Genomic DNA, 22,490 nt, shown 5'->3' on the forward strand with positions numbered 1-22,490 from the left:
TTTTGGCGCGCCAATTCTTTGTTTCTCTTTTATGTTTTATGAATGAGGGATGTCCGTGATTTGGCTGCTATTTCTAGCTATGGATGAGAAATGTCCATGATTTGCTCAGGACTGGGTTGCTATTTTTAGCAATGGAAGAAGGATTCAATGAATTGTGTGAGATTTGGCTGCTATTTCTAGCTATGGAAGGTACCTTGCCAGGTTAATTCCTTCGTCTTTAATTTGGGGAAATATTCTCAAATACACTCCAGCCACCGAAATGTTCAGAAACCGATGCTTTTTGGTCTCAGATTCGTCATGTTCGTTCGGTAATTTCCGTAAAGTTTTTGTTTATATTTTCATGACCTCGGATAATGGAGTTGAAAAATGAAAGACGGTCCATTTGTGTGTGTGTATACATATATACAGGGTGCATAAGATATATGAAGACAGATTTATATTTATTTTAAAAAACGGCGTTTTTCGTTATGACTCGACGAAACCAAGGCATGAAGTCGCTTGTTTCCGTGACGACTCGACTATTCACTTATACGTGACATAACATGGACCCATTAACATGACAGCACTTTTACAAGGCTGCTTCTACGGGGAATGGCCACAAGTGCTTTTTGCCTCCAGAGGGATGTCTTAACACTTTTGGTATGGAGTGCAGATCTTGAGTAGAGCAAGTCGCCAGGAATTTTGTCCCTTTGTCATCTCACCTGAAAGGTTCTTCAGAACTTTATACCCTGTCTTCCTGGATGTTCCACTTCCACATCTTCAATCTACATTTAAAGATTGGCCATTCTTTATGGAGCTGTCGGCATCCAGCTCAGTTGTTAAGATAAATGTTTATTTCTACAGATTATCTCAATAGAAATGAATCTGCATTTTTTCATTAGCCTCTACATCTTACACTGTTGTTTCTATATAATTTCAGAACATCAGATGACATTGATGTAACAGAAGAGACCCCCTCAATATCTGACATGTTTTAAAAGCTGAAGGAAACTTTTATATGAAAACGATGTATTAGATTGTTTCTATAAATTTCTGGTAGAATTCCTGTGAAACGTTTGCTCTGAAATAATATTATTCGCAAAATTTATGAACATCACTTACTGGAGTCGCAAGAAGAGGTGCCTATTGGATTTAATTTATGGAAGTGTTGCTGAAGAAAGGTAACACTGGACAGAAATAGAGCAGTAAAAGTGTTTGTAAGATATAAAGTACAAGAACAAAAGGAAGAAAAATATATAAACTGGGATTTGAGAGAGAAAGTTATAGAAGAGAGTAAGAAAATTATGGAATTAATTTCCTCTCAACACATGATAAAAGAGATAGGGTCATATGACTGATATCTGCAGAAAGTCCTTGTTTTAAAGAATATAACCTAATTATGCACAAACGTATTCATACAGTAGAGAAACCATATCCTTGTGATATCTGTGGTAAACCATTCACTAGGAATAGAAATGTTACTGTGCACAAACGTACTCATACAGGAGAGAAACCATATCACTGTGATATCTGTGGTAAATCATTCTCTGATAGTAGTACATTAACTAAGCACAAACGTATTCATACAGGAGAGAAACCATATCACTGTGATATATGTGGTAAATCATTCACTCGCAATACAAGTGTTACTGTGCACAAACGTACTCATACAGGAGAGAAGCCATATCATTGTGATGTCTGTGGTAAATCGTTCCCTCAAAGTAGTAATCTTTCTACACATATACGTATTCATACAGGGGAAAAACCATATCACTGTGATATCTGTGGCAAATCATTCTCTCACAGCCGTGATTTAACTACACACAAACGTTCTCATACAGGAGAGAAGCCATATCATTGTGATATCTGTGGCAAATCATTCTCTTGCAGTGGTCATGTTATTTCACACAAACTTATTCATACAGGAGAGAAACCCTATAATTGTGATGTCTGTGGTAAATCATTCTCTAAGAATAGTATTTTAACTACACATAAACATATTCATACAGGAGAGAAACCATATCACTGTGATATCTGTGGTAAATCATTCACTCGCAATACAAGTGTTACTGTGCACAAACGTACTCATACAGGAGAGAAGCCATATCATTGTGATGTCTGTGGTAAATCGTTCCCTCAAAGTAGTAATCTTTCTACACATATACGTATTCATACAGGGGAGAAACCATATCACTGTGATATCTGTGGCAAATCATTCTCTCACAGCCGTGATTTAACTACACACAAACGTTCTCATACAGGAGAGAAGCCATATCATTGTGATATCTGTGGCAAATCATTCTCTTGCAGTGGTCATGTTATTTCACACAAACGTATTCATACAGGAGAGAAACCCTATAATTGTGATGTCTGTGGTAAATCATTCTCTAAGAATAGTATTTTAACTACACATAAACATATTCATACAGGAGAGAAACCATATCACTGTGATATCTGTGGTGAATCATTCTCTCAAAGTGTTCACTTAACTTAGCATAAACGTATTCATACTGGGAAGAAAACCATATCCTTGTGATATCTGTGGTAAATCATTCTCTCACAGTTTTGTCTTAACAATACATAAACGTATTCATACAGGAGAGAAACCATATCACTGTGATATCTGTGGTAAATAATTCTCTCAAAATATTCAGTTAACTGGACACAAACGTACTCATACTTGAGAGTAACCATATCATTGTCATATCTGTGGTAAATCTTGGTCTCAAAATTGTAATTCATGAAACCACAAATATATTCATGAAGGAGAGAAATGAAAAACATAGTTTTTTGTTTGGTATGAATTTTTAATGTTCCTCCGCTTTGTGCAATGGAAGATATGACGAAAGTATTTTAAGACATTTATATTTGTCTTCTTTTGTTTGTGCAATTTTTACCTCTCTTTGTTCCACAACTACGAGTGCAGATTCCTTTCGATGGTGTAAGGACCTCTCTATTTAAACTCTTCTGCTTGACAACCCCACACATTATTCTGTAGTGAATATCACATCCATAAATTTCTGCATATATATATGTATTATCTTTTAAACGCTTCACATATTAAATATGTTATACAATAAGAAAAGTCTTGATTTTTTTCATACTCTGCAATATTGTAAACAATGACCGCCAATTGCAGAACAGAGGAGACTTTTTCCTTGTTTGTTTCTGAAGAATAGTTTCTTTGAATTAAACTTTACAGAGATAAATTTCCAAGAGTCCAGGTTATGATTATTTTCATTAAATAGACAAAATGCAAATCAACCCTGATTCAGCAAACCTATCATCAAAGATTTCGGGGCAATCTAGGACATTACGTAGAATGAGCATGCGATTTAGGTAGGGGGATGTGTTGGCTGCTATTTTTAGCATGTTAAGCAACCAGGTAGAAGCTTTTTTATTGGTTCAATTGCGTGATGAGATTTTTTTACGCATATATATGTATATATATATATATATAGGTGTAGGAGTGGCTGTGTGGTAAGTAGCTTGCTTACCAACCACATGGTTCCGGGTTCAGTCCTACTGCGTGGCATCTTGTGCAGGGGTCTTCTACTATCGCCTTGGGCTGACCAAATCCTTGTGAGTGGATTTGGTAGATGGAAACTGAAAGAAGCCTGTCGTATATATGTATTTACATATATATGTATGTGTGTTTGTGTCTGTGCTTGTCCCCCCCACCATTGCTTGACAATCGATGGTGGTGTGTTTACATCCCCGTAACCTAGCGATTTGGCAAAAAGAAACCGATAGAATAAGTATTAGGCTTACAAGGAATAAGTCCTACGGTCGATTTTCTTCTCTGAAGGCGGTGCTCCAGCATGGCTATGGTCAAATGACTGAAACAAGTAAAAGAGTATATATATATATTATCGGCAGAAGTTGAAGGGTCAGTCAAAAGCTCTGAGTTTGATGAGACTTTTAGAAGTTAGAGAGTAAGTCAAAACCTGTGAGTTTCGTGTATTGGCTAAGATTTCCCAAAGATGACAGCTTTACAATACGAAAATTTGCAGGAAATGTTTGAAGCAAACCATGGTCTGTGTGAGATATTCTACCAGCATACGAAGTTTCAAACTATATGGTTAAAAAAATTAATTAAAGAATTTGTTGGCCAAACTGAACAGACCCACTAAATCTCTATACACAGTAAATTGTTGTTAAAGTGTAATTTACAATAGTAACGAGAAGTGGGGACAATATTATATGAATATTTCATAAAATCTGATTGATATTCCATTTGTGTATTTATATGTGAGTCTCTGCAACATGTATGCCCATTAAATTGTCAATGATTCATTCAATTGTTTTGTTTTTTAATCCAAATAATGACAGCATTTATACAGACTCTAGAAGGGTGATGGCTGTCCATCAAGAAGACAGGCGACAATATGGGTTTAGTAATGATTTATTTACATCATATCAGAGATCGTGAATAAACGCAGATGTAATTTCGTGCATCAATGATTGTTCTTTTTCCACTTGACCCAAAGAAAAAAAGTCATATCATTGTGATATCTTTGATAAATCATTCTCTCAAAATTGTGACTTAACAAGAGATATATTCTTAGAGGGAAGAAAGGCAAAAGGTGGTTTCTTGTCTGCTGTATATTTTCAATATTCCTCTGATCGAGGCAACTGAAATTATAGTATATCCAAAAATGTTAGATTTTTTTTTTTTGTTTTTTGCAATTTTCACCTTTCTGTGATGTAAGGATCCCTATAGCAAAAACCTTCCTCCTACTTGCAACCCTACACATTGCTCTTTCTTGAATATTGCATCATGTAAATACAGTATATTTGTTGTTCCTTATGTTTGAAATGCTTCACTTATTAAATGTGTTATACAACAACAGGGGTTCTGACTTTTTCATACACAGGAATATTGTAAAGTTATCAAATATGTATATAAACAATGACCCCAAGTACGGAAAGGAAGAACACGAGGCTTATGTATAGTTTAGTGCCCCATAATAGACTGATTCCTTGTTAGTTTCCCCAAGACTAGTTTCTTTAAATTAATCGTTGCGGAGATCCGTTTTCAAGGATCCAAATTAGAATTATTTTCATAAAATTGAGAAAATACATTTTGGAAGATCCTCTGATCCTTCTCAAACCCACCCTGTTTTTGTCAATACTAATTTCAGAACTTGGGGAAACCTACCAGCCACTTCATCACCTATGAATCTGGTTACACAATCCAGATTGGTTGCATCCTCACCATCAAGCAGCATAGGCAGAAATTTGGGAACGCAAAGTTATTCATTGGAAAGGAATGGACTCTACAACTGTTGTGGGATATTATTAATAACGATACACCCCACCCAAGTGCCGAGTGGAATGATCCATCTATTCTGCTATGTATAGCTTACAACTGTTGCTAAATAAAAATCTATATTCTATGAAACTAAATTGTCTTTCTCAGTATCTGTCTACCTGCCCATCTATCTGTTTACCTACCTACCTGCCTATCTATCTATTTATCATTCAATCAATCATCAAACCGTTAAACCTTGAAAATTTATGTATCACTCTTGCAAGGGAATCCTTCAAATATTTTTTCAGCTTTCGAAAAAAAAGTGAAAAAAATTCTGAAAAGATAAAAAGTAGGAAAAAAAACTTGCAGGAATTTTTAAGAATCTCCTTGCAGTTCATCAATCTACCAAACCCTCACCCTTTCACAATGCTTCAACTTCTCATCAGTTTTTCAATAATTGTTTTCAGTTCTTCCATCATTTTCCAATTTTGTCACTTTTCCCTTTCGCCATCGCTAATTGCTAATTTCCCAATTGTCTATTTCCGCCCTTCATTCCTCCTATCAGGTTCACAAGTGCCTTAACTCATACTAACTTCTCTTAGCTTGACGTGCTGTTTCTTCCCGCTACTACACTTTACCCCTCCCCCTTTTCACCTTCCCGATCTCTCCTAATAACGTCGTTACCATGTTGTCCCTCTGCAAGGACACACAGACATCAACAGCAGTATAGAGATACGTAAAGGAAGATGATTTCCCTAAGCGACCACAAACGTTTAAAGAAAGGAACCACGCATGCGCATTGAGCGAACTTCCCACTTCAGGTTGATATCCGGTTAAATTGCCTCTGCGTTAATTACGCTTTATCTTCTTATAAATACATTTATAATTCTTATAATGTCTTTCTCAACTACCAGATACACACATATATAACAACACTATCCTTTACGAAACATTTCCGTAAGTATTCTACTATGAAATCATTTAATGTTTTTAATTCTGTAGACGTTCGGTTTTTGGCGCGCCAATTCTTTGTTTCTCTTTTATGTTTTATGAATGAGGGATGTCCGTGATTTGGCTGCTATTTCTAGCTATGGATGAGAACTGTCCATGATTTGCTCAGGACTGGGTTGCTATTTTTAGCAATAGAAGAGGGATTCAATGAATTGTGTGAGATTTGGCTGCTATTTCTAGCTACGGAAGGTACCTTGCCAGGTTAATTCCTTCGTCTTTTAGTTGGGGAAATATTCTCAAATACACTCCAGCCACCGAAATGTTCAGAATCCGATGCTTTTTGGTCTCGGATTCGTCATCTTCGTTCGGTAATTTCCGTAAAGTTTTTGTTTATATTTTCATGACCTCTGATAAGGGAGTTGAAAAATGAAAGACGGTCCATTTGTGTGTGTGTATACAAATATACAGGGTGCATTAGATATATGAAGACAGATTTATATTTATTTTAAAAAACGGCGTTTTTCGTTATGACTCGACGAAACCAAAGCAAGAAGTCGCTTGTTTCCGTGACGACTCGACTATTCACTTATACGTGACATAACATGGACCCATTAACATGACAGCACTTTTACAAGGCTGCTTCTACGGGGAATGGCCACAAGTGCTTTTTGCCTCCAGAGGGATGTCTTAACACTTTTGGTATGGAGTGCAGGTCTTGTGTAGAGCAAGACGCCAGGAATTTTGTCCCTTTGTCATCTCACCTGAAAGGTTCTTCAGAACTTTATACCCTGTCTTCCTGGATGTTCCACTTCCACATCTTCAATCTACATTTAAAGATTGGCCATTCTTTATGGAGCTGTCGGCATCCAGCTCAGTTGTTAAGATAAATGTTTATTTCTACAGATTATCTCAATAGAAATGAATCTGTATTTTTTTCAGTAGCCTCCACATCTTACACTGTTGTTTCTATATAATTTCAGAACATCAGATGACATTGATGTAACAGAAGAGACCTCCTCAATATCTGACATGTTTTAAAAGCTGAAGGAAACTTTTATATGAAAACGATGTATTAGTTTGTTTCTATGAATCTCTGGTAGAATTCCTGTGAAATGTTTGCTCTGAAATAATATTATTCGCAAAGTTTATGAACATCACTTACTGGAGTCGCAAGAAGAGGTGCCTGTTGGATTTAATTTATGGAAGTGTTGCTGAAGAAGGGTAAAACTGGACAGAAATAGAGCAGTAAAAGTGTTTGTAAGATATAAAGTACAAGAACAAGAGGAAGAAAAATATATAAACTGGGATTTGAGAGAGAAAGTAATAGAAGAGAGTGAGAAAATTATATAATTGATTTCCTCTCAACACATGATAAAAGAGATAGGGTCATATGACTGATATCTTCAGAAAGTCCTTTTTTAAAGAATATAACCTAATTATGCATAAACGTATTCATACAGTAGAGAAACCATATCATTGTGATATCTGTGGTAAATCATTCACTAGGAATAGAAATGTTACTGTGCACAAACGTACTCATACAGGAGAGAAACCATATCATTGTGATATCTGTGGTAAATCATTCTCTCATAGATGTGTTTTAACAATACATAAACGTATTCATACGGGAGACAAACCATATCACTGTGATATCTGCGGTAAATCATTCTCTTGCAGTGCTCAGGTTATTGTACACAAACGTATTCATACAGGAGAGAAACCTTATAATTGTGAAGTCTGTGGCAAATCATTCTCTGAAACTCGTGCTTTAACCAAACACATTCGTATTCATACAGGGGAGAAACCATATCACTGTGATATCTGTGGCAAATCATTCTCTCACGGCCCTGATTTAACTGCACACAAACGTACTCATACAGGAGAGAAGCCATATCATTGTGATGTCTGTGGTAAATCATTCTCTTGCAGAGCTCATGTTATTGCACATAAAAATGTTCATACAGGAGAGAAGCCCTATAATTGTGATGTCTGTGGTAAATCATTCTCTCATAATAGTAATTTAAATGCACATAAACGTTATCATACTGGAGAGAAACTATATCATTGTGATATCTGTGGTAAATTATTCTCTAAAAGTTGTCGTTTGACTGAGCACATACGTATTCATACAGGAGAGAAACCATATCACTGTGATATCTGCGGCAAATCATTCTCTGACAGTAGTAACTTATCTAGACACAAACATATTCATACAGGAGAGAAGCCCTATAATTGTGATGTCTGTGGTAAATCATTCTCTAATAATAGTATTTTAACTAAGCATAAAAGTATTCATACTGGGAAGAAAACCATATCACTGTGATGTCTGTGGTAAATCATTCTCTCAACGTATTCACTTAACTATACACAAACGTACTCATACAGGAGAGAAACCATATCATTGTGATATCTGTGGTAAATCATTCTCTCAGAGTAGTCACGTAACTAGACACAAATATATTCATACTTGAGAGTAACCATATCATTGTCATATCTGTGGTAAATCATTGTCTCAAAATTGTAACTCATGAAACCACAAACATATTCATGAAGGAGAGAAATGAAAAACGTAGATTCTTCTTTGGTATGAATTTTTAATATTCCTGCGCTTCGTGCAATGGAAGATATGACGAAAGTATTTTAAAACGTTTATATTTTTCTTGTTTTGTTTATGCAATTTTTACCTCTCTTTGCTCCACAACTACGAGTGCAGATTCCTTTCGATGGTGTAAGAACCCCTATATTTAAACTCTTCTGCTTGACAACCCCACACATTATTCTGTAGTGAATATCGCATCCTTAAATTTCTGTATATATATATGTATTATCTTTTAAACGCTTCACATATTAAATATGTTATACAATAAGAAAAGTCTTGATTTTTTTCATACACTGTAATATTGTAAACAATGACCGCCAATTGCAGAACAGAGGAGACTTTTTCCTTGTTTTTTTCTGAAGAATAGTTTCTTTGAATTAAACTTTACAGAGATAAATTTTCAAGGGTCCAGGTTAGGATTATTTTCATTAAATAGACAAAATGCAAATCAACCCTGATTCAGCAAACCTATCATCAAAGATTTTGGGGTAATCTAGGACATTACGTAGAATGAGCATGCGATTTAGGTAGGGGGATGTGTTGGCTGCTATTTTTAGCATGTTAAGCTTTTTTATTGGTTCAATTGCGTGATGAGAATTTTTTACGCATATATATGTATATATGTATATATATATATATATATATATATAGGTGTAGGAGTGGCTATGTCGTAAGTAGCTTGCTTACCAACCACATGGTTCCGGGTTCAGTCCCACTGCGTGGCACCTTGGGCAGGGGTCTTCTGCTATAGCCTCGGGCCGACCAAAGCCTTGTGAGTGGATTTGGTAGACGGAAACTGAAAGAAGCCTGTCGTATATATGTATGTGTGTTTGTGTCTGTGCTTGTCCCCCCACCATTGCTTGACAATCGATGGTGGTGTGTTTACGTCCCCGTAACCTAGCGATTCAGCAAAAACCGATAGAATAAGTACTAGGCTTACAAGGAATAAGTCCTGGGATCGATTTTCTCGACTAAAGGCGGTGCTCCAGAAAGGTCACGGTCAAGTGACTGAAACAAGTAAAAGAGTATATGTGTATATATATATATATATATATTATCGGCAGAAGTTGAAGGGTCAGTCAAAACCTGAGAGTTTCGTGTATTGGCTAAGATTTCCCAAAGACGACAGCTTTACAATACGAAATTTTGCCGGAAATGTTTGAAGCTAACCATGGTCTGTGTGAGATATTCTACCAGTATACGAACTTTCAAACTATATGGTTAAAAATATTAATTAGAGTGGTAAGAATATAATAAACCAACTTAATATTTTCAAATAAGCAATAATAAAAATTGGTCTCGCTACAGCATCAAAAAGTGTCAACCACCCCTAGATAATTGCCTAAGAAAAAAATAAGGGAGTCACAATGAGTAGATTAGTTGCCGTGGCTAAAACCTACAAAACTAGCCCCAATTTAGGCTGAGGTTTAAATGCTTATCATTGCTACCAAATATCACATTTATACACTTACGTTCTCATGTGAATACAAACATGAGAGACAAACAACATATGACATACTTCCTGTTTGGAATATTGTAACTTGATTCAACATATCTTTGCTCCTACGTCTGTGTGAGTTCTTCTCCGTCTGTTATTGTGATATATTTTGAACTGTAAAATTCAGTAACTGTTTGTGTAACAGTTGTTTTCGCCCTACGGGGCTGGAAATTACCAATTATTTGTCTTTGCGACAAGAATTTTTGTCTTTGTGACAAAAATGGCGACAGCTGAAAGCAACGCTCCCATTCAGGGAGAAAGTATGCCAAAGCAAAGTTTTTCTCAGGCTGTTGGTGGAAACACCATAGAATTGAAATTTGTAAAAGAGAGTCTGTACGCTTTCAGAAAGTACATTCAAAAGGTGGATGGTGAAACCAAATTGATTCCACCACCCGAGACTGTCAATGCCCGAAAGGAAAAGATAGTGGTATACAACATAAAGGAGAAAAAGATTACTGAGGTTCGTAACGAACTGGTTGAAAGGTGTCTGGCGCCAATATGGCCAAAGGTCCGCCACGTCAACCGCGGAGTACGATGTGCAACGATTGAGGTGCACTTCGACTCGGCTGAAGTGGCGAGGGAGGTGTCGACGGAAACGTTGAAAAATGATATAATCATGTTGCTGCCCACTTACATGGGAAAAAGAACAGCACGGGTGACCATAGAGGACATACCATTCAGATACGACGTAATGTGGGCGGCAGCAGCGGTTATATTCGACGTCGAGGAAAAAATAAATATTCTGAGTATGAAGAGGAAGGGAGAGGCCAGACCCTAGAAATTCTGGTCCAAGCGGAGAACAACACGTTCGAAAAGTTGCCCGATAGGGTGTTTGTGGGGGAGGGGCACACCATCCGCGTGTCGGTGGAGGGACGTCGACCCAGATGTTTCAAGTGTGGGCAGAAGGGTCACGTCCGCTGGGCCTGTATTAAAACAAAGTCAAACACCGTTAAAGCGGGTGACGCCCCTCCTCCGAAAGCGGACGAGGAAGAAAAAGACAGAGCAGTCACCGTCGAAGTGGAGAGTAGAAGCACTGAGAAAAAAAAAACAGCAAGAACAAGAGAGAGAGAAAATGGTTGCCGTAGTGGAGAACGAAACGGAAAGGATGGAGTTCTCAACTGCGAGCAACAAAAGGAAGAAACTGCACGCGGTCAGAGTCCCCTCCCCAAACAAAAAAAAAATCTGCACAGACAGAGGAAAAAAAACAACTTCCCACCCTTACCCCGCTGGTACAACGCTGATAGGACAGAGGTTCAAGACCCCCCCTCAACCTACATTGAAGGGTTTAAAAAAAAACGAAAAAATAGTGGCGATAAACACAAAAAACGAAAAAGTTGTAAAGTACATCAAAGCCCACCCAAGTGTAAGATACTTCAAGAGCGGCACAGAGGACGCTTTTATTAGAAAGTGGGTTATACATCTTTAGATTGTATACCTGACTTTCTACTATAATATTAAAGAATATAACGGAACGCTGAACTCCAGACTAAACAACTTAAACAACATTTATTCAGGTGGTAAATATATAAACACATCTTTAGTTCTTGTTGTTACTGCTTCTGTGTGTATGATCATAGTTGTTGGGACGTTGTTCTGTAGTTGTGAGCGAGCTGTCGAGTGTAAGTCCGAAAGATGTAGAGACAGCTTTAAATACGTCCATGCTCAATCGCTGGCCAGCGAGAAAGAGAATGAATTGAGCGGGAAACGCTTGCTTGTTTAATTCTACGCATGAGTAAGACTACGCATGCGCAGGCGTTACTACACGCTCAATACCTATATGCAAAGGTCTCAGAAGAAGACTACGCAGAAAGACTGTTCCAGGAGCATGTAATAAACATATTAATAATTGACGTCTCCAACGACGTAAAAGAGGGCAGATTGATTGTCAGCCCGGCAGCCACCCCAAACCAGAGCCCGGTGGCAACCCCGAGAAAGAGCCCAGCAGAAACGGAAGGAGGAGGGGAGGTTGGCAAACAAAAAGTGCCATGCTCCCTCTCACAACCATAAGTCCTTATTTCTACCTTTATTTTTTCAATGATTAAGTTAGGTAGCTTAAATGTGCGTGGAATGGGGTCGAAATGGAAACAGGCTTGTTTTCTGCACGACCTCATTTCACATAGAATAGATGTGGCTGTGATAACCGAGTCCAAGATGAAGGGACCTGAAGCGTTCTTGCCCCTCCTCAATGGTTACGAGAAATTTATTTCTCCGAGCCGGAGGGGAGGTGCAGGCGTGGCAGTCCTCATCAAGAAAAACTTGGATTTACAGATACGTACTGTCTTTCTGGAACCAGAAGGTAGGCTGGTCGTCCTAGATGTAACACACGAAAGTAAGCAGTCCCTCAGGTTGGTGGCTGCCTATGCTCCTAACGGACAAGGGCAGTCGGGTTTTTTTCGGAACCTGGAGTACTTTTTATTGACGTCTAAAACCATAGTATTGTTAGGGGACTTCAACACTATTCTCGATGCGCGAGTTGATAGTGTAGGCTCCGCTGATAGGAAAGGAAATTCTTGCCTCAAAGGTCTACTAGAGAGCTTTAATCTAGTAGACCGTTACCGACTGGATGAGCCGAGCATTCCACAGTGGACGTGGAGTAATAACGACGGCTCACTCAGATCGTACATAGATAGAATATTTGTTAAGGAAAGAGATAAGAATAGTTTTAGCTGTCCACATTTTTGCATTGTGCCTTACTCGGATCACAAACTTGTGACGTGTGAGGTGCATATAGATAAGTGTCATAGACAGGGACCCGAGTATTGGAAAATGAACAAGTCTATTTTGGCTTGTGAAGCTTTCCATACCCGGATTAAGGAGTTAGTGCAGAGGGCATTATGTGGCACCATCATTAATAATAGATGGTGGCACGCCCTCAAGAGAGCCATACGACTTGAGTCCATTAGATTTAGCAATCAGCTAAGTTTAGATAGGACTAGAATAGAGGGTGACTTAGTCAGGAGTCTAGATGAGGCAATGGAATCTGGCACCGCATCCAGAGTGACGGCGGCGAGAACGGTCTTGTATCGTCACCTCACTGCCAAACATGAAGGGAGCCGCGTCAGAGCTAAGTTACGCGCTGGGAAACGAGAAGGTATCAACGTAGCGAGATGGGCTCGCCATGTGGAGAGTCAGAAGGGCAAGAAGTCCTGCATTAAGTCTTTAACTGACGGGCAGGGACACAGGATCTATGGACAGGAGGAGATGCAAAAGGCCCTTCACCAGCATTTTGCTCGGGTGTTCGGGGAGAGTGGGGAGCCCTTAAGGGACTTTCTAGCTGGCGGGCCACGACACTCGGCACGTGAGGCTGAATGCTGTGAAGGCCTGATCACTCCTGCGGAGGTAAGAGAGGTGCTGGCCGAGTGCGCTGGGGAAAAGACTCCGGGACTGGATGGTCTGCCCTACGAGTTTTACCGAGGAATGCCGGACTTGTTTGGGGAGATCCTGGCAGGCGTCTATGCAAACTGGCAGCAGAATGGGAGAATTCCCAGTTCTGTAAGCTGGGGAGTTGTGACGCTGATACAGAAGGACCCAAGCAAGAGGGATAGCATTAGTAACTATAGGCCCATAACTCTACTTAACGTAGAGTTAAAGATTTTGGCCAAGGTGTTAGCTAAAAGGTTGACGGCTGTCGTGGAGAAGCTTGCCGGGAAGGCACAAACCTGTGCAACCCCAGGCAGGTCGATCCAGGACAATCTTCACCTTCTCCGCTACACCTTAGACAGGGTTGGGAAATTAGCCGGCAAAGGAGGGGCAGTGGTCCACTTAGACCAAAGTAAAGCATTCGATAGGGTGGACCATCGGTTCCTGGAGGCCGTCCTCGAAGCGGCTGGGATAGGCCCGGGCTTTCGCGGGTGGATCTCTGCTATGTACAGCGGCATTAAGTCCACCGTCCAGATAAACGGTTACCTAACGGAGCCGTTTTCGATCAAGCGGTCTGTTCGTCAAGGGTGCTCCTTGTCTCCGGTCCTGTATGTTTTGGCCCTGGAGCCATTGCTGCGGAGGCTGGAGAAGTTAGGTGGCAACCCTAATGAGATCGGATGCGGTAAGTTTACTTCTGCGTATGCGGACGACGTCACTCTCATCGTGTATAAGGAAGCACAACTACCTCGTGTAGAAGATGCTCTCCGAAGATACGAAGCGGTGGCAGGAGCAAAAGTTAACAAGGACAAGTCCATCGGTCTGCGCCTCGGCACCTGGAGGAACAGGCCGTTATCGTCCAGTGTCGTTGGACACTGGACAGATGGTCCTGTTAAGTTGCTTGGAGTTTGGTTCGATTCAGACTCACAGACGGAGAAGAATTGGAGCGAGGTAGTGAACAAGGTGGAGGCCATAGTTCGGAAGTGGTCCGGGCGGTCTCTGTCCTTGAAGGGTAGAGCGGAGGTGGTGCAGATGTTTATAGCATCTGTAATCACCTACCGCCTGTCCGTTGTGCCTTGCCCCGAATTTTGGCTAAACAAGCTGGTACGACTCCTCTTCCGCTTTTTGTGGAGGGGGGGGGAAAGCCAGGAACCGCTAAAGGGTGGTTTGGGGATGCCCTGGCTAATGATGCGCAGACATGCATTGAGGCTGAGACATCTCTGGTGCCACCTGGAGGGTGATAAGGTGTGGAGTCCGTTGGCGGAGGAGTTCTTGCCGCGACCGGCCTCGCTGGAAAGATTTAAACCCGGTCTCATTAAAAGGCGTAATCTGACTCTATGGCAGAAGGAGTGCCGTCAGGCACTCTGGACTATCCACAAGACGGGCAAGGCTGGCTGCGGGAATACCTCCTCGGTATTCTACAGAGGGCTAGTGGAGGGGGGATACGATGACGTCTTAGGAGGGGCTCTCGGGTTCGACGAGAACCAACTCGCCAACCTGTTTCGTAAGACCTTCAAGCCAGAGTACTCGGATAATTTCCAAAAATCTCTGACTTGGCAGAGTTACAGGAATGCTCTACCTGTTCGCGAAAAGTTATCCAGGCACGGTATAGCAGTGCCACCGACATGTCCAAGATGCGAGCAGGACAGTGAAACTGTCCAGCACGCTCTCATACATTGTCGGAAGCTCTCCGGCTTGATGATTTACGTGGAACACGTGTTGTCGCATCTGGGACGAGTACAGCTGTTGGCTGAGTCTATGATAAAGATGATACCGCCAACTGGACTATCAAAGGAAGGTGAGGCTTGTTTTCTCTGTACGGTAGCAGTATTGAAAGAGTGTATATGGAGGACGAGAATGGAAGGTATCGTGACAGGGTCCTACATATCCGGCCCTGGATTGCTGTTCTACTTCAGATATCATCTGAAGAGCAAGATAGGGCTGGAAAAGAGAACCCTGTCAGGGAAAGTATATGAACGGAGATGGAAGGAAGTAGTGAAAAAGGTGGGTGTAAGTCACCCAAACTAATCATTGAGAATATAAAAGGCAAACTGCTGGGCCTTATAGGCTGCCGGGTTGAAAAACCCAATCTCCCTTTTTAATAGACATACATGTGTGTAGGTGTATGTGTGGGTATGTATGTGTATATATGTATATATTTATATAGATGGGTGTGGGTATGTATGCATATGTATGTCTGAATATTCAAAGTCATCGTTATTTAAATTGTAAAGACATCGTAAAAACTCGTACATTTTGTACATCGGTTTGTATTTGATTTCGTATCATCTGTATAGATCCATAGAGTTCATAACAATTTTACAAACGTTTAAAGAAAGGAACCACGCATGCGCATTGAGCGAACTTCCCACTTCAGGTTGATATCCGGTTAAATGGCCTCTGCGTTAATTACGCTTAATCTTCTTATAAATACATTTATAATTCTTATAATGTCTTTCTCAACTACCAGATACACACATATATAACAACACTATCCTTTACGAAACATTTCCGTAAGTATTCTACTATGAAATCATTTAATGTTTTTAATTCTGTAGACGTTCGGTTTTTGGCGCGCCAATTCTTTGTTTCTCTTTTATGTTTTATGAATGAGGGATGTCCGTGATTTGGCTGCTATTTCTAGCTATGGATGAGAACTGTCCATGATTTGCTCAGGACTGGGTTGCTATTTTTAGCAATGGAAGAGGGATTCAATGAATTGTGTGAGATTTGGCTGCTATTTCTAGCTATGGAAGGTACCTTGCCAGGTTAATTGGTTCGTCTTTAAGTTGGGGAAATATTCTCAAATACACTCCAGCCACCGAAATGTTCAGAAACCGATGCTTTTTGGTCTCGGATTCGTCATCTTCGTTCGGTAATTTCCGTAAAGTTTTTGTTTATATTTTCATGACCTCGGATAAGGGAGTTGAAAAATGAAAGACGGTCCATTTGTGTGTGTGTATACATATATACAGGGTGCATAAGATATATGAAGACAGATTTATATTTATTTTTAAAAAAAACGGCGTTTTTCGTTATGACTCGATGAAACCAAAGCAAAGAGTCGCTTGTTTCCGTGACGACTCGACTATTCACTTATACGTGACATAACATGGACCCATTAACATGACAGCACTTTTACAAGGCTGCTTCTACGGGGAATGGCCACAAGTGCTTTTTGCCTCCAGAGGGATATGTCTTAACACTTTTGGTATGGAGTGCAGATCTTGACTAGAGCAAGTCGCCAGGAATTTTGTCCCTTTGTCATCTCACCTGAAAGGTTCTTCAGAACTTTATACCCTGTCTTCCTGGATGTTCCACTTCCACATCTTCAATCTACATTTAAAGATTGGCCATTCTTTATGGAGCTGTCGGCATTCAGCTCAGTTGTTAAGATAAATGTTTATTTCTACAGATTATCTCAATAGAAATGAATCTGTATTTTTTCAGTAGCCTCTACATCTTACACTGTTGTTTCTATATAATTTCAGAACATCAGATGACATTGATGTAACAGAAGAGACCTCCTCAATATCTGACATGTTTTAAAAGCTGAAGGAAACTTTTATATGAAAACGATGTATTAGATTGTTTCTATGAATCTCTGGTAGAATTCCTGTGAAACGTTTGCTCTGAAATAATATTATTCGCAAAATTTATTAACATCACTTACTGGAGTCGCAAGAAGAGGTGCCTGTTGGATTTAATTTATGGAAGTGTTGCTGAAGAAGGGTAACACTGGACAGAAATAGAGCAGTAAAAGTGTTTGTAAGATATAAAGTACAAGAACAAGAGGAAGAAAAATATATAAACTGGGATTTGAGAGAGAAAGTAATAGAAGAGAGTGAGAAAATTATATAATTGATTTCCTCTCAACACATGATAAAAGAGATAGGGTCATATGACTGATGTCTGTACAAAGTCTTTCTTTTAAAGAATATAACCTAATTATGCACAAACGTATTCATACAGGAGAGAAACCATATCATTGTGATATCTGTGGTAAATCATTCACTACGAATATAAATGTTACTGTGCACAAACGTACTCATACAGGAGAGAAACCATATCACTGTGATATCTGTGGTAACTCATTCTCTCAAAGATGTGCCTTAACAATACATAAACGTATTCATACAGGAGAGAAACCATATCACTGTGATATCTGTGGCAAATCATTCTCTTGCAGAGCTCAGGTTATTGCACACAAACGTATTCATACAGGAGAGAAACCCTATAATTGTGGTGTCTGTGGTAAATCATTCTCTGAAAGTTGTCAATTAACCAAACACATACGTATTCATACAGGGGAGAAACCATATCAGTGTGATATCTGTGGCAAATCATTCTCTCACAGCCCTGATTTAACTACACACAAACGTACTCATACAGGAGAGAAGCCATATCATTGTGATATCTGTGGTAAATCATTCAGTCAGAATAGAAATGTTACTGTGCACAAACGTACTCATACAGGAGAGAAACCCTATAATTGTGATGTCTGTGGTAAATCATTCTCTAATAATAGTATTTTAACTCAACATAAACGTATTCATACAGGAGAGAAACCATATCACTGTGATATCTGTGGCAAATCATTCTCTTGCAGTAGTCATGTTATTGCACACAAACGTATTCATACAGGAGAGAAACCCTATAATTGTGATGTCTGTGGCAAATTATTCTCTGAAAATGGTGCTTTAACCAAACACATTCGTATTCATACAGGGGAGAAACCATATCAGTGTGATATCTGTGGCAAATCATTCTCTCACAGCCGTTATTTAACTACACACAAACGTACTCATACAGGAGAGAAGCCATATCATTGTGATGTCTGTGGCAAATCATTCTCTCGCATTGCTCTGGTTATTTCACACAAACGTATTCATACAGGAGAGAAACCCTATAATTGTGATGACTGTGGTAAATCATTCTCTAATAATGGTATTTTAACTGCACATAAACGTATTCATACTGGAGAGAAACTATATCATTGTGATATCTGTGGTAAATTATTCTCTAGAAATAGTAACTTAACCAAACACATACGTATTCATACAGGGGAGAAACCACATCACTGTGATATCTGTGGCAAATCATTCTCTCACAGCCCTAATTTAACTACACACAGACGTACTCATACAGGAGAGAAACCATATCATTGTGATGTCTGTGGTAAATCATTCTCTATTAATAGTACTTTAACTGCACATAAACGTACTCATACTAATGAGAAACTAAATGACTGTGATAAATTATTCTCTAAAAGTTGTTATATGACTGTGCACAAACGTACTCATACAGGAGAGAAACCATATCACTGTGATATCTGTGGTAAATCATTCTCTCGAAATATTCAGTTAACTGGACACAAACGTACTCATACAGGAGAGAAACCATATCATTGTGATATCTGTAGTAAATCATTCTCTCATAGTTTCTTAACTACACATAAACGTACTCATACAGGAGAGAAACCATATCATTGTCATATCTGTGGTAAATCATTGTCTCAAAATTGTAACTCATGAAACCACAAACATATTCATGAAGGAGAGAAATGATAAACATAGTTTCTTGTTTGGTATGAATTTTTAATATTCCTGAGCTTCGTGCAATGGAAGATATGACGAAAGTATTTTAAAATGTTTATATTTTTCTTCTTTCGTTGGTGCAATTTTTACCTCTCTTTGCTCCACAACTACGAGTGCAGATTCCTTTCGATGGTGTAAGAACCCCTATATTTAAACTCTTCTGCTTGACAACCCCACACATTATTCTGTAGTGAATATCACATCCTTAAATTTCTGTATATATATATATGTATTATCTTTTAAACGCTTCACATATTAAATATGTTATACAATAAGAAAAGTCTTGATTTTTTTCATACACTGTAATATTGTAAACAATGACCGCCAATTGCAGAACAGAGGAGACTTTTTCCTTGTTTGTTTATGAAGAATAGTTTCTTTGAATTAAACTTTACAGAGATAAATTTCCAAGAGTCCAGGTTATGATTATTTTCATTAAATAGACAAAATGCAAATCAACCCTGATTCAGCAAACCTATCATCAAAGATTTCGGGGTAATCTAGGACATTACGTAGAATGAGCATGCGATTTAGGTAGGGGGATGTGTTGGCTGCTATTTTTAGCATGTTAAGCAACCAGGTAGAAGCTTTTTTATTGGTTCAATTGCGTGATGAGATTTTTTTACGCATATATATGTATATATATATATATATATAGGTGTAGGAGTGGCTGTGTGGTAAGTAGCTTGCTTACCAACCACATGGTTCCGGGTTCAGTCCTACTGCGTGGAATCTTGTGCAGGGGTCTTCTACTATAGCCTCGGGCTGACCAAATCCTTGTGAGTGGATTTGGTAGACGGAAACTGAAAGAAGCCTGTCGTATATATGTATTTACATATATATGTATGTGTGTTTGTGTCTGTGCTTGTCCCCCCACCATTGCTTGGCAATCGATTGTGGTGTGTTTACGTCCCCGTAACTTAGCGATTCGGCAAAAAGAAACCGATAGAATAAGTACTAGGCTTACAAGGAATAAGTCCTACGGTCGATTTTCTTCACTGAAGGCGGTGCTCCAGCATGGCTATGGTCAAATGACTGAAACAAGTAAAAGAGTATATATATATATATATATATATATATATATATATATATATATATTATTGGCAGAAGTTGGAGAACCTGAGAGTTTCGTGTATTGGCTAAGATTTCCCAAAGACGACAACTTTACAATACGAAATTTTGCCGAAAATGTTTGAAGCAAACCATGGTCTGTGTGAGATATTCTACCAGTATACGAAGTTTCAAACTATATGGTTAAAAAAATTAATTAAAAAATTTGTTGGCCAAACTGAACAGACCCAATAAATCTCTATACACAGTAAATTGTTGTTAAAGTGTAACTTACAATAGTAACCTGAAGTGGGGACAATATTATACGAATATTTCATAAAATCTGATTGATATTCCATTTGTGTATTTATATGTGAGTCTCTGCAACTTGTATGCCCATTAAATTGTCAACGATTCATTCAATTGTTTTGTTTTTTAATCCAAATAATGACAGCATTTATACAGACTCTAGAAGGGTGATGGCTGTCCATCAAGAAGACAGGCGACAATATGGGTTTAGTAATGATTTATTTACATCATATCAGAGATCGTGAATAAACGCAGATGTAATTTCGTGCATCAATGATTGTTCTTTTTCCACTTGACCCAAAGAAAAAAAGTCATATCATTGTGATATCTATGATAAATCATTCTCTCAAAATTGTGACTTAACAAGAGATATATTCTTAGAGGGAAGAAAGGCAAAAGGTGGTTTCTTGTCTGCTGTATATTTTCAATATTCCTCTGATTGAGGCAACTGAAATTATAGTATATCCAAAAATGTTAGATTTTTTTTTTTTTTTTGTTTTTTGCAATTTTCACCTTTCTGTGATGTAAGGATCCCTATAGCAAAAACCTTCCTCCTACTTGCAACCCTACACATTGCTCTTTCTTGAATATTGCATCATGTAATTACAGTATATTTGTTGTTCCTTATGTTTGAAATGCTTCACTTATTAAATGTGTTATACAACAACAGGAGTTCTGACTTTTTCATACACAGGAATATTGTAAAGTTATCAAATATGTATATAAGCAATGACCCCAAGTACGGAAAGGAAGAACACGAGGCTTATGTATAGTTTAGTGCCCCATAATAGACTGATTCCTTGTTCGTTTCCCCAAGACTAGTTTCTTTAAATTAATCGTTGCGGAGATACGTTTTCAAGGATCCAAATTAGAATTATTTTCATAAAATTGAGAAAATACATTTTGGAAGATCCTCTGATCCTTCTCAAACCCACCCTGTTTTTGTCAATACTAATTTCAGAACTTGGGGAAACCTACCAGCCACTTCATAACCTATGAATCTGGTTACACAATCCAGATTGGTTGCATCCTCACCATCAAGCAGCATAGGCAGAAATTTGGGAACGCAAAGTTATTCGTTGGAAAAGAATGGACTCTACAACTGTTGTGGGATATTATTAATAACGATACACCCCACCCAAGTGCCGAGTGGAATGATCCATCTATTCTGCTATGTATAGCTTACAACTGTTGCTAAATAAAAATCTATATTCTATGAAACTAAATTGTCTTTCTCCATACCTGTCTATCACTCCATCCATCCATCTGTCTACCTGCCCATCTATCTGTTTACCTACCTACCTGCCTATCTATCTATTTATCATTCAATCAATCATCAAACCGTTAAACCTTGAAAATTTATGTATCACTCTTGCAAGGGAATCCTTCAAATATTTTTTCAGCTTTCGAAAAAAAAGTGAAAAAAATTCTGAAAAGATAAAAAGTAGGAAAAAAAACTTGCAGGAATTTTTAAGAATCTCCTTGCAGTTCATCCATCTACCAAACCCTCACCCTTTCACAATGCTTCAACTTCTCATCAGTTTTTCAATAATTGTTTTCAGTTCTTCCATCATTTTCCAATTTTGTCACTTTTCCCTTTCGCCATCGCTAATTGCTAATTTCCCAATTGTCTATTTCCGCCCTTCATTCCTCCTATCAGGTTCACAAGTGCCTTAACTCATACTAACTTCTCTTAGCTTGACGTGCCGTTTCTTCCCGCTACTACACTTTACCCCTCCCCCTTTTCACCTTCCCGATCTCTCCTAATAACGTCGTTACCATGTTGTCCCTCTGCAAGGACACACAGACATCAACAGCACTATAGAGATACGTAAAGGAAGATGATTTCCCTAAGCGACCACAAACATTAAAAGAAAGGAACCACGCATGCGCACT

The 22,490-nt window shown here is 38.7% G+C and overlaps 1 protein-coding gene across 1 annotated transcript in view; it reads left to right on the forward strand.

The window, feature by feature from the left end:
• LOC149130704 (uncharacterized) overlaps window positions 1–22,490 on the forward strand; it is a 44,828-nt gene that overhangs the window by 12,820 nt on the left and 9,518 nt on the right. Inside the window, exons 6-9 of the mRNA XM_089343830.1 lie at window positions 1,333–2,472; window positions 7,862–7,919; window positions 10,427–11,027; window positions 17,545–19,169. Of these exons, the coding sequence (XP_089199956.1) occupies window positions 1,333–2,472; window positions 7,862–7,919; window positions 10,427–11,027; window positions 17,545–19,169 (3,424 nt within the window). The remainder of the gene's footprint in view (window positions 1–1,332; window positions 2,473–7,861; window positions 7,920–10,426; window positions 11,028–17,544; window positions 19,170–22,490) is intronic.

This window comes from Octopus bimaculoides, chromosome 28, assembly GCF_046866305.1.
Source record: "Octopus bimaculoides isolate indiv1 chromosome 28, ASM4686630v1, whole genome shotgun sequence".
Classification (NCBI taxonomy): Eukaryota; Metazoa; Mollusca; class Cephalopoda; order Octopoda; family Octopodidae; genus Octopus; species Octopus bimaculoides.